This window comes from Anopheles funestus, chromosome 2RL (assembly GCF_943734845.2).
Source record: "Anopheles funestus chromosome 2RL, idAnoFuneDA-416_04, whole genome shotgun sequence".
NCBI classification, from domain to species: Eukaryota; Metazoa; Arthropoda; class Insecta; order Diptera; family Culicidae; genus Anopheles; species Anopheles funestus.
Window position 1 is genome coordinate 19,724,682 of NC_064598.1, and position 13,617 is coordinate 19,738,298.

At 43.7% G+C, this 13,617-nt stretch overlaps 1 protein-coding gene across 2 annotated transcripts in view; it reads left to right on the forward strand.

The window, feature by feature from the left end:
- The window catches only part of LOC125763040 (uncharacterized), an 89,710-nt gene extending 82,643 nt beyond the window's left edge, over positions 1 to 7,067 (forward strand). For both annotated transcript variants that reach the window (XM_049425784.1, XM_049425785.1), the window contains exons 4-8: positions 1,754 to 1,815; positions 1,946 to 2,910; positions 2,983 to 3,418; positions 3,502 to 3,659; positions 3,929 to 7,067. In XM_049425784.1, coding sequence (XP_049281741.1) covers positions 1,754 to 1,815; positions 1,946 to 2,910; positions 2,983 to 3,418; positions 3,502 to 3,659; positions 3,929 to 5,732 — 3,425 coding nt within the window. In that variant the 3' untranslated portion in view covers positions 5,733 to 7,067. The remainder of the gene's footprint in view (positions 1 to 1,753; positions 1,816 to 1,945; positions 2,911 to 2,982; positions 3,419 to 3,501; positions 3,660 to 3,928) is intronic.
- Positions 7,068 to 13,617: the final 6,550 nt, after the last annotated feature.

Sequence of the window (13,617 nt, forward strand, 5' to 3'; positions counted from 1 at the left end):
ACCTTTTCTGCACTTCGTTAACCAGTGTGCTGCATTTTGTGTTATTAAACACAGCTGTGTCTTCGTTGATTGATTTTTGCATCTGGTGCAAACCTTTCCGCTCTCGATTTATTAGATATTTAAACACTTTGGAAGTATATAAAATTAGTTTGAAATGGACTGATGTTGTTTAAACTTTATCGAAAAGAACACGATTGTTTTTCTTTACGTTCTTCGGTTCTTTCCTTTCTTTACGTTTTTATTTATTTGTTCTTTTGTTTTGTTTAGTATTTTTTGCATAACATTTTAGATATTGTGATGTAGTCTGATTAATTTAAAAGTCTTTTAAAGGCATGTAAATCATTCTCCTAATAATTAAAACCATTGATCCTTTACCTTAACAGTGCTTAACATGTCTTCAATAGAAGCAGATTAATATTTCTGTTCTCCGAATAAGCTTTCTAGCTGCAAACTGCACAAAATCGTCCCCATTTTGCACGATAATTAAAATGAAATGACGTTTTTTGCGAGTCATTTACGGTCATAATATCGCTGCCCTTTGATGCCTTTTTGGTGTTTTTTTTTGTTCCATTTATGTGTTATTTTACTTGCAAGGTAAAATGAAATACGGAAAAATTTGAAAAATTCTCTTTAACAAAAAAAAACCCAGAAAAGTCCTTCACAGGAATGTCCTTTCATGGTTCAGTGGAAAAAAATAATGTGCTCTGTTTGAAAACAACATCCGACAAAAAAAGGGGGAAACAACATGCCGGTAATAATGATAATGATGATGCAAATTTGGTGCATATTTGCATGTTGCTGTTTTATTTTTCATCGACGAAATGTGAAATAAAAACCCACACCTGGGAGTTGGATGTACGAAACACATCATCAATCAATTTTGGATCAAGCTTTTTTGTTTTATTTTCGTCACCGAAAACCGGGAATTCTCCTATCGTTTGCACAATAAAAGGGCTGAGTCATTAATTTTATTTATTCCCGATTCCCGAATGCGTATGTCATCGGTGCTGCATTAATGGTGAATTGGTTGAAACAATAATCGACCCACCCTTCAGGAAAAGCGTGTGGATGGAAAGTTTAAAATTTTCACAACAAAAAACAGTATACTGAAAAGGGTCACACAAACGGTGGGAGTAAATTGAAAACAAAATAAATAATCAATTGTTGCGCCTGGTTACAATTTACTGTTAGTGGACCAGACGTACATACATGTTGGTTACAAAGTAAGTTTAAAAAATTGATATTTTTGTTTCATTTCAATTACACGTGTTTTGCTTGACGAACAAAAACCATTTCATAAAATGGTAATGTAATCATAAAATAGTCGAATGGAAAGGAAAGCTTTATACCTTTCTACCACCAACAACCTTGAGGCTTTTCCTGGTTGTCTAACCGATTTCTAGTAAAAGCAGCACGGAATACTTCCCACAGTGGTTTGGCCGTACAGGCAAACCGTACAGAATATAGTTTCGCAAGAACCCAACCGTTTCAAATCGCACGGCGACCAAAACATGCGCATGGAACACGAACGTAACCTTCCATTTTCATAAATCAACATTCCGCCAGCACGGCACTACGATTAATGAGCAACGGCAGCTGTGGCGCAGTGGTGCCAGTGGCAGTTGTTAACCTTCCATTTAATTTCCCTGCCTCTACGCACACCCACACACACACACTCCTCCATTGTATTATCGGTGTGTTGGCTTCAGGATACCTGCTACTACTAAGCCCTTTTCTTTTACGCTGATTACAGGTTCCGCCTTGATGAACATTGTCGGTGTGTACAAAGAGATTCAGGATCAGCACATGAATATCGTAAGTGTTGCAGTCGTACAGTTAGATTTCGCAAACTGCTACATCGTATGTTAACACCTGGTTGTTTTTTCGGGGGCTTTGCACGCCGTCGCTTGCATTTCCGCCCGCTCTTTTCCCCCCTTTCTCGCAGCTGAAAGCATTCTACGTCGATCTGCTAGTGCCGCTGGAAACGAATCTCGAGAAAGACACCAAGGTGGTACAGTTCGAGCAGAAGAAGTTTCTCCAGCAGCACAAGATGCGCTCGGACAGCTACAGCAAGGCGGCCGCAACGATGAAGAAGTACCGTAAGAAGAATTCGAAAAACACACCCAAGGAGGCGGAGAAGGAAATCAAAAGCATCCAAGCGTTCGAGGAGGAAAAGCATAAACTGGACCAGTTCTGTGAGCAAAGTTTGAAGAACGCAATGACACAGGAACGGCGCCGGTACGGGTTCGTGCTGGAGCGCCAATGTTCGCTGGCAAAGCACTGGATGGCGTACCATCACTCCGGCCACATGATCATCGAGAAGTCGCTCGACAACTGGAACGATGTGGCGGCGACACGCGAATTTCTGCCACCGAATGTGGAGAACATGTTTACCGCGAAGCAAACGCTGCGGGACGTGGAGGATGACGATGACGATGATCGGGAGTCGATCGCGTCCCAGCTGCGCAAGACACGCTCCATTGATGCCTCCTGTCTCGATATGCGATCGCTAGCGGACGTCGCTAACAGCACGCTCCAGATGCCGCGGGCCAAGTCCGAGTTTAATCTGAACAACAACACGGGCACACTGCTGGGTGGTCACCATCACCATCATCACCATCACGGGATGATGATGATGGGCGGTGGTGCGGGTAGTATGGTCGGTGGTGGTGGTGGTGGTGGTGGTAGTAATGGTAAACCGGACATTTCACACTGGGAACGGCCCACGGTAAAGGCGCTGTATGCGTACCTGTCGTCGGGCGAGAACCAGCTGAGCTTTCTCGAGGGTGACCGTATCGCGCTGGTGGGCGATCGGGCCAAGGGTTGGCAGTTTGGAGAGAACCTACGTACGCAAAAGTTCGGCTGGTTCCCGATTGCCTACACGGAGACCGAGCGTGACGACAAGGAAAGGTAAGGCCTATGATGCTGTCCATCGTAAAGCGTTACGAGGTAATGATGATATGCTCTTGTTTTACCTTACAGCATTAGCGAGTGGGTGAAGGCTCCACCCAGCGATATCGAGCTGGATCATACACCGGACACATCGCTCGACAGTACGCTGGTCGATGACAGTCTGACGAAGATGTCGGGTTCATACCATGGCGGTGAGGATGCATCTCCAACGCGCATGTTCGGCGACACGATTCAGTATCGCCAGTCGAAGCAATTCCGACGACTGTCACGCGGTGAAAAGCCACCCAAGCCAGGACCACCGCCACAGTTGCCGGCTCCCGTACCGACACCGGTCGTACCGAACAGCTACAACGGTGGCAAACAGCAGCAACGTCACGATGGAGCATCCGGATCTGGTGGATCGGGTGGAATTCCACAGTCGAACAGCTTCTCCTCGGCAGGTGCACCTCCAATGACATCGGATAAACGTAAATCGGGTTCGGCGACGATGAACTTCAGCAAGCCGGTAAGAATTGTTGTGTACTTTGGCAAGAGCTGATTATTCTAGTGGGTCTTTCAATGTTTGCGTTCTACATTTCTTCTGTACAGCCATCGAGCAGCAATCCGAAGCAAAAACGGCAAAGTAACGGAATGGCCAGTGCCTCGCTGCATAGCAGCAATGATAGTGGATTCTCTAACGAGCCACAACCGCAACCGGAAGCCGATCTGTATTCGGACGAGGAACCAGTTAATCGAGTGCCAATAAGGTAGGTGTAGACCACTTTTAACTTTGATCGTTTCGGTGAAGGCATGTAGAGGTGATCACTATTGTTTGTATTCGCAATTCCATTACTAATCAATCGGTGGTGTTTGAATGGGTTGGATTTTGTGGAGAGTGTAGTGATATAGTGTTTGAAGATGTGAAGGTAACAGTATGCTTCTAATGTACCAGCAGAAGTCACTAACAGCGGTGGTAAATTAAGATGCATGTTTTACGTTCAGAACCCTCTTGCTCACTCGAAACTATGCTTCCCAGATCTGCCCGCTCGGAAAAGAACTTGCTGAATGACCAGTCGACCCTGACTCGCCAAGGTGGTCGTGATAGCAGCGTGCCTTCACCACGCTACCACGATGAGGACGATATTTACGGCACTATAGTACCACCGCGGCCACGGCACCAGAGCCAGATGATGATGCGCCAGGCCAACAGCTACGGTAACATTGCCGAAAGCAACTCGGGAACGCTTGAGTACGGATATCGTTCACGCAATCGGATGTCTTCGGAAAATCATCCCAACCAGAGTGACTCGCAGAAGATTAAGCGCACGAAATCGTTTTGGAAGTTCTCGAAATCCGAGGACCATATCCTGGAAGGGATGGCTATGTGGAAGCACAACGACATTATACCGACCGGGCGTGAAAAGCGTGAGATGGAGAAGAAGGAAGCTACGCTGAAGCGCAACATGCGCAAGAAGGAACAGATCGAGAAGCAGAAACAGAAGGAAATGATTGCGGCCAAGGCAGAAGAGGAACAACAGCAGCAACAACAGCAGCAACAGCAGCAACGTCGCAAGGATAATTCACGAGGTAATGCCAACGGTATGATGGACACTGAAAGCAACACAAGCACACTCGTTCGGAGCAACAATCGCGAATCACGTGATCGTGAACGAGATCTTCGTGAACCGGCACGTGAACGACCGCACAGTATCGCACTGATGCCGGAGCAGGAAAAGTTCCCGATCACCAAATCGGACATCGATAAGCGCATCTCGAAGATTGATCAGGAGTTCCACCAGCAGCAGAAGAAGGCAAGTCGCGGTGGACAGGACGAGGAGCGTGGAGGTCGTGCGGGCCGTGACCGAAGCGGTGGTGATCGCAAGCAGTCGAAGGGAGGTGGTAAAAATGACACCAACAATAACAACCGCCATAGTTACGCTGGGGAACATCTGCACCGTCAGCACCAGGAGCAAGAACTGTACGGTGAAGCACCGATGGGTGGTAAGCAGGGCAAGCAAGACAAGTATCGTACGACGGAACGTGAGACAAACAAGAACCGGAACAATGATGCCCTGAACAAGTACTATCAGGATCAAACATTTGATGACTTCTCGATCATTCCGGCTGATTCGATCATGATGCAGGACACAAGCTTCTACGATGACGATGGCATGATGGATGATATGATGCTGATGAAGACGGTCCGTCGTAAGGAGATCCTGAAGCAGTACTACTCCAGTGGCACCGACACGGAGCGCAACTCGTCCAGTTCTGACCCGTACGATTGTATCGTTGTGGATGATCATCTGGTAGCGAAGTCTGGCCGGGATCGGAAAGCGAACGGAGGCGATGGATCCATGATGCGCATGATGACTGACAGACGTGGAGACAAGAAGGATCGCGGTATGTCCGACGACAAGATGGCGTTCTCCACATTCCGTGGAGGTATGTCGGGTGGAAATGGAGGCCGGGGTCAGTTGGATGATGATGACGATGATACGATGATGGCCTCGATGACACTGGATGACGAGTTGATGGAGGAGGAACACCAGCATCAGCAGCAGCAACAACAACAGCAGCAGCAGCAGCAACAGCAATCTCGCCAGCAGCAGCAGACCCGGGATCGCCGTTCAAAGAGCTCCAAGGGTAACCTGACCGAGTCGAAGTACGAATCGGAACAGGAGTCTCGCATCAGTGCCAAGATGCAAAACAATGGTCAGCAGCAGCAGCAACAGCAAAAGCGCAAGTCCACCAAATCGATCGCCTCGGATGGTAAGGCGTACGGGCCATGGTATGACCTCTGGGGTGCGGATAGTTCAGTCCACAACCAGAAGCTGTAAACCCGAGCACCAAACGTTTTGTTTTCCCGTATGGTGAATCGATCTTTATCGCCGGTGTAAAGATCGTATTTCAGCCGAAAAGCACATCAGTACACCTTTATCAGAACAGCAACCATAACCTCACCAAATCACCTAAAACACGCTCATATACAACGTTTCAGCAATTCTTGCAATTTTGCAGTAACACCACGAAGACAACAGGACACAGGACATGCAAAAGTACGCAAAACCTTACGTACAGTTTTACTGACACACTATTTCGGCATAGGAAAAAATGACCAGCGAGTCGTGACACCAGTACGTTGTTGATCGATTTGGATGGACGGGACAGATGGACGGAATATGAAGACATGATTACCACCATGCAACCATTCCCAAATGCATGCAGCGAGCTGCGGTAGCAGTTGCGGTGCGATATTTTAGTCTTATTAGTCGATATTTAAATCGTTCGTTTTACCTTCACCTCAGCAGATGACCACGAAGTAAGCTACTGGTAGATATGTTTAAGGTTACGCTAATTGTAAGAGCGCCGTACCCGATGCGTACGTACGCATCGCTCATCCAGATGAAAGGTTTCAGTAAGGAATAGATTTAGACGGTTTTACTCCGTTAATGTTACTGTGGCTTAAGGTTCGTTTCGTTTTGTTTTACACACTTTGCCCCTTGTTTTTTTTTGCATGTATTATCAAATTTTATTTGTGGTTGCGGGATGTACTCCAATGTTATTGCTGTATTAGTTTGTTTTTAAATAATGAACCGTAATATTTCGATTTACATCGTTTTCCAAAATAGTCAGTATTGAATTTTACGTATTACCTTTTTGCCCGTCCTTATCATCTTATTCTGTGTAAACACGCAAAACACCCAAATTTCACCGTTGTTTCCCTAGCAGGGTGAATAAGGATTTCTGCTCAAATAATTGAAGTTATAAATGATATGAACCAAGCGGTAGTTGTTGAATCGATTTATGCTAGGATAAGCTTTGTACTTTTACCGCAAACGAAGAAGTTAATGTGCCAATAGTGAATGTGAAATGTATGATGAAGCATGAAGTTAAAGCTGCAAGAAAGGGAGAGGATGTGAAAGAATGGAAAAGAAGTTTAATATTCGTCCATTAACATTAGAGCTAGTGTAGCACGATAGTCAACTATTTCGTAACCTTATAAAAGTGTAATTTAAAGCTACAAGCAGTAATGCTTGAACATGTTCGAGAAACGGTAACCATCCGCTCGTTGGCGGATCGCACAGCGAATCCAGTTAGGATGATTTGGAAAAGTTTTGTGTTTATGATTGTATTATCCATTACCGTCAATAAAGTTATATTAGTTAAACAAATGGTTTTTTAAACTGAAACTGGAATACACAATAGACATGAAAGTACAAACAGCGCCTGCACTGTATGCAATCAGCAGCACAAACTTGTGTATTCGTATTGCATAGCGTTAGGCGTTCAAAGTTTCTGTCTACATTGTCCATTTTGAAATTCTGCTTGTGTTTATTCTTTCTTAAACTTTTTTAAAATTGTTCTTTATATTGTAAAAATAAAAACCCAAATTAATATGCTTTTCTCTATTAAATACATTTTCTGATATAGGTATGTTCAATCGTTCTTCCATTCGTTGATATTGTGCAAACGAATCCTTGAAAGGTATTACCAAAGCAAAGAAAAGGACCTGCCGAGAGCGAACCGTTATCTCTGGCAAAGCTAATCTGGAATTTGTTTAACCAAATCATTACGGGAGCTCGAACAGCAAATAATACCGTACCAATATTGACTTCGCTTCGAGCAATCATGATTAAGCAAATGGTTTTGTCCTATCAGTCCAACTGCTTTTCACCAACGGCAATACAAACAATATATTCCTCTATTTAGCTTCAAAAGCAAGAATAAACATTTTAAGCAACCTTCACCGAAACAGTATTGGATTCCCCTTTTTACCTTAAAGTATCCTTATGGTGGCTAACAATTTTTATCTTATCTTTCAACAATGGCTTCTGTTTGTGTTCGTAATGTTATCGGATGTCCTGCGTCGGCTGCTTTCCGCAAACATCACACCGACCGGCTGCAGGGCTTCCCAGTTTGCGACGGTGAAACTGCGCACGACCAAGACAAACGACCGTTCGGCACCGATTATAAGATAATTAAAAGCCATCGGAGAGCTACCCTCTCCGGAGCCCATCGTCATCATCCGCCCATCCAGCCGGGGTCCGTCGGTTACGCCCGGGCCCGGAATCCCACCCACCCTGCCTGGTCAGTCCACCCCAGCACCCTGCCATCCGGTGGACCTTCAGTCATCATTGCATCCCGTTGGGGTGGAGTTGCAGCATCAGGATATGGCCGGTTCATTCGTCCCACTGTCAATGTCTGATGGAAATGAACCTGAACCTGTGATCCTTGGAGGTAAGCAGACGGTAGGAAACCAACCGACACCACTACCGACCGTTGGTTCTTACACCGACGAAGGGATGCAGCATTAAATGCATCGATGCACATCGAATCACGGAAGTCGTGCGTTACTACGATCCATTGAGCACCGATTGCTGTCTCGACCCGTTCCATTCGGTGATGTCCTTTTTTGTGGCCAAAGACAGAGAAAGACAGTAGGGTCCTTTTTTCCCAGACTCTCTTTCACTCCCTTTCCTTTTGTTTCTTCTCCTTTCCTTTTGATCTTAACTCCGTCCATTCCCCGTGTGGTATTGGCGAGTCCTTCGCATACCAAACAGCTAGGCAGGAAGAAGAATGTCGGAATGTGCTCCCGCTTGGTTTGAATCCCCGACACCGTCGAGGAGATAGCGAAACGGGCGGCTTTGCTGAAATGGTTGAAGAATTTAATTGGAATGTTGTACCACTTTCAATAGTCAGTAGAAACACTTCTCCTGTGCAGCAAGACGATGATGATGATTGACTTTCGGGGCAATTAAGCCCGTCGTTCGGCGATATAATTAAATCGAACCGTTGCTGCTCGTTGGACCGTTTCGGGAACGATTAATCTGCCCTACTTCGTCCTGTGTACCGCTACCGATCGATCAGACAGATCAGACATTCAACAAAAAACACACATCAATGAAACAACGATGCGCAGTTATTAGTCTGTCGAAACTCGGGTATGGAGAAAGGATAGTTTTATGTAAACATGGAACGGAAATCAACGCCAACGGAAAGGTAAGGAACGCGGGAAACAATTATGCGGCGACGATGTGACGATTATTATGTCACGCTAGTCAGAACACAGATGATGTATGAAAATATTTTTTTTTAAACTTGATCCCATTGTATTCCCGTGTACCGTCCTGTTTTTCAACACATCGGTTAGTTGTTACATAGAGACTGGATTTTAATTGTTTCAACAAAGGAAACAGATCGATTGTGACAAGCGGGTTAAGGATGGTTAGTCACAATTTTACATAAATATGAATTGTGCAAGTGGAATCAAATAATCAAACTGATTGTAAACATATGTTAACAAATAAAGATTAAATTATAAGACGAGTTGAGATTTGTTGTTTAATAAGTCTAACAGGTGAGTATGTTTAAATCACCATTATAATTCAAGGTAAGTAATGAAGTAGAATATGCATTGTTAAATTATTTTTTACGAGGCTTTTTTCATTCGTCCCTCAAAGAGAAGCGAACAGTTGTGCGAAAGAATGAGAGAAGCTGAGAGCCACCCACTTCGCCAATTATAGTTGTGTAGGTGTGACGTGATAACGAGGCAGAAGAGATGCTGGTAATGAGATAAGGAGAAAGTGTGATCAGTATCGATCGGACAGCGGTGCGTTTAAGTTGTGAAAAAAAGCGTTCGGTAGTTGTGTGGCAAGCGACGCCATTGCTTTGTGCTTAGGAAATGTTGCAAAAGTTGTCTTTTTGGTGTCAAAAAGTGATCCTCGATGATCATATGCCACGGAAAGAATAGTTATTATATTAATTCAGTGAAACAATCAAGGATAAAGTTAAACAGTGAAAACTTTTTAGACGCGTACAAACGCGTTGCCAGCGTACGCTTGGTTTGTGTCAGTGTATGGTCCCGTTCGACACTTGCTCGTTTCGATCGAATGTTCTTCTGTACACGAATGCGTAATGTGTGTGTGAAAGAAGAATGCCTCTGTTTGAAGCGGCCCAAAAACCACGTGGTTTGTTTTAAGTTTGATTTAATAAGACATAATCAGTATCGAATTGATCGTGGTTAATTGATAACAGGATTTTTCTTTATCGCGCTTACCTGCACAGACAAAGGTTGAAGCCATCTTTCTGGTCAGCGCAGTTTGCTAACGCCATAGTGGAAGAGTGAGGGAGTAAGCAAATTAACAATTAGTGCGTGTGCGATGTGTCAAAGCGCATTGAATTGTGTAAGTGAAAGTAAAATGCCAATGTTTGTTAAAGGCAAAGGGGCTGCGGGGAAGCAGTATTGTCTTCTGAAGTAAATTATTTGTTTTATTTTATGAAACTAAAGTATCCTGTGTATAAATAATAATTTACCCGGGTAAGTTAACATCATCCAATAAGAAATATCGGAAGTAAGATTTTTATTTATTTATTTATATTACATGATCACGGCTTTAGCCGTATTGTCAGCCACAGAAGGCTGAAGTGATTATAATTTTCACAAGGCATTTCCTCCTTGTTCTTTGCTTTATCCTGGGCATACTCGGTTTTAGATGTCCTTTGAATAAGTAAGATTTTTACTATAGAAATAATTGATAGGACAGTTTCTGGCAGCCGTGAGTTTAAAACAGTAGGCGGCGATACAACATGTTGTGAAATTCGTGTATTTCGTGAAAGGGTAAAAAGGGGTGTAATTAGACATTTCGGTGATTAGTACGGTGTACAAATTGCACCTCATTTAAATTTTGCTGCAATGAATTATTCTGACCCAATCGGAAATTAAAAATAATCTTTCGATTTAAAACCAAATAGTAGAATATTCTCAATCTTCTAAATTGAATAATTGTACTATAATTGAACTGTTGATAGCAATTGAACATAAATAGTAGAAAAGCAATTAATGGCACTTCTTTAAACAACTCCTTCCCCACCAGAGCGCATTTATTGGTTCGAATTATTTCCTTGATGAAAAGTGAGAACAAAAATACTACAATCAACTCTTCCTTTTTTGTTTCGATTTAAACATGTTAACACCATAACGAACACAATCCTCCTCCACATGTCCGATGACTTGCATTAGGATGGTTAGAAAGGTTATAAAAAAAACACAAAACATCAAACGGATACTTTTAATTCATACGGTTTCTTACCTCTAAACAAAAAAGGATTTCAAAAACCGAACCCCCGTTCTGTTTAGTGAGGTTAAGCCTCTTCCGTTCCAGAACCCGATGAGCCGATTACCGCGCACACCATAATATAACCCTTGAGGTCACACACATACCATGCCCGGGTCGTAATTAGCGTACCGGACTAACTTCTGAACTACAATACATCCTTCCGATGGTCACGATCAGTCCGATTCGGTAATTCACCAGGGTGGAACAGGGGGCCTCTCCCATTCGAATCATTTCCTTCCGAAGTTTGAAGAGTTGATAAAAAATGGCCCAAAGTGCATTTATTCTTTCGCGTCCATGTGTTCCAATGTATTTTTTTCTTCTGTTTCGTTCTGAACCGTTTGTTGCAGGTTGTTGCACTAAAAACATCGAGACACCAACATCATGGCCCAGAACTGGTTTTTTGTGTAGTCCAGTGTTTCGCTGTCTCGTTCGTTCTTTATTGTGCTGTTTTGTGTGTCTTGATCGTAGCAGTAGCTAAGGGGGAGGGGGGACTGCTTGAACGTTAATCCCTGCCTGTATCAAACACCACTCACCACACTCATCTTACCTTCACTCTGGCAGCGAGAAAGGCCCCGGAAAGGAGGTTGTTGTGTTACGCTGACGAAGATGATAGGTTATTGAAAAGAGATCCTCCATTTCTGCCTTCCTGTCGCTGCGGCTGTCTTGGCTGGTAACCGTGCGTCTTGAGTGCACTGATCCCGGGACCAGCAACTCCAAAACCCTCCAGCAGATCCCCGTGTTTCTGGTTCGGGATGTTACGTTCTAAGCGTTTGTCTGGGCAGCGTCTGGTACGAACGACGACGACACAACCAAGCCGGACCATCTCGTATGTGTGTATTTGCTTCAACATTATTTGTCATCAAAGGTAATGCCACCGAGTAAAACTGGGTCCAGAACTCACCCCGGACAGTGTTTGAGCCTTCCAATCTCCACAGAGTGTGTGTGTGTGTGTGTGTGTAGTAATTGCCCCTGGACGAAGCCCTACCGGCTGAACAATTAGGTCGGATCCCGGAGGCTTCGATCTACGGTTCCCCCCTCGGCAATCGGATGGCGTGGATGATATGGAAAGAATGATTTGTTTGCGTTAAGGTTCGGGCCCATCTCACTCACCCGCTCGCGTGTCTTGATTTATGCAGCCATAGCTCTTACTTAGGTCCAATTTTCCAACAACAAAAAAAACCGTCTCCGCCAAGGGTTCGCGGGACATGACCCGTCGCTTTTTGATATCTTGGTCTCTGTGTCTGTGCGTCCGTTTCGTTACGGCCCTTCGCACGCCTGTGTGTGAGATTGTTTTCGTGCCATCCCGTTTTGGGCCACTTTGGGTTGGGAGCTGTGTTTGGTGTTTTGTTGCTCCGTATTCCGTGTCATCATACCTGCGAGCAACGAGCAGGCACTTTGATAAATCCATTTGTACTGCTTTGGTTCGTTTCCTTTCCCCTTTGCTAGACCCTTCGGGATGGATTCGAGTTTTTCTTCTGCGTTCGGTTAGTTTTAGTCACATTATCATCATAATTGCACAGTAGGGGTATCGAAGGGACGCCTTTGCTGGACCTCGTGCATAGTAGGACTTCCTCTTCCTCCTGACGTGCATACGAAACATGCAGAGAATTTCAACACGAACGTACTGAAAGATCATTATGCAACGCTTCAACATTATGGACATTTGGTCTGATAGTTTTTGTTTTTCCTTTTTTATAACATTTCCACACAAAGACATCCTTTTAAAGACATAAGGCAGAAATTGCATTACGTTGGTGTCATACCTAAATGGCTTTAGAAAGGAAACTAGAAGGGACAATTAATTGCCACAAGCTATCGTCGTACTTTGGCTATTGTTTTAAGGCTTTCGGTCAACATTCTGGTCAGCACCGTATCAATTGGGAACGTGCACGTTGCGAGCAGGCAGATAAGAAGACACCAAAAAAGAAGGAGAAAGTAGTTCAGCTGGATGATGAAACAATAACGAAACCACAAAACCGTGTCACATGTGGGATGAATCACATTTTGTTCTAGTTTTTCGCTTCGTTTCTTTACAACCACAGGAGATCGTTGTTATGAAGTGAGAAATAGACTTAAGTAAAAATGTTTTCGCTTTCGGATTTGGTATACTTTGTTTTGAGATTTATGTTTTTGCACCTTCAATTGTTTCCTTTATTTTTTTTATTTTAATATATCTCTATTTATTGTTGGATAAATTATTGGTATAAATCTCAACATTAATTGATTATTGCTATAAATTATAGATTGCGATTACTGTCCTTTATTACATTTATTGCCGTGAAACAAACTTGAGCCGTTTCGTCTACCGGATTCCCTTATCAGTTCCCTTATCTGTAAATCAATTTCGGTAGCCGAGTGATTCAAACGCTATCGGTGATTCAAGATTCCAATTCAATAATCACTTTATCATAAATCTACTAAAGCTATCAATGGCTTAGGCGATGATGCAACATTCGAAAAGCGATACAAAATTTTCGTAACGTTTGTTTGTATTTCTTGAATCATGATCAACATGGTAACATGCAAAAAAGATCAACTAAACGATGTACTCGAAGGTCGGCTACAGGATTACCTCCTCTGTTGGATGCTCTCTTGGTGTTGAAGA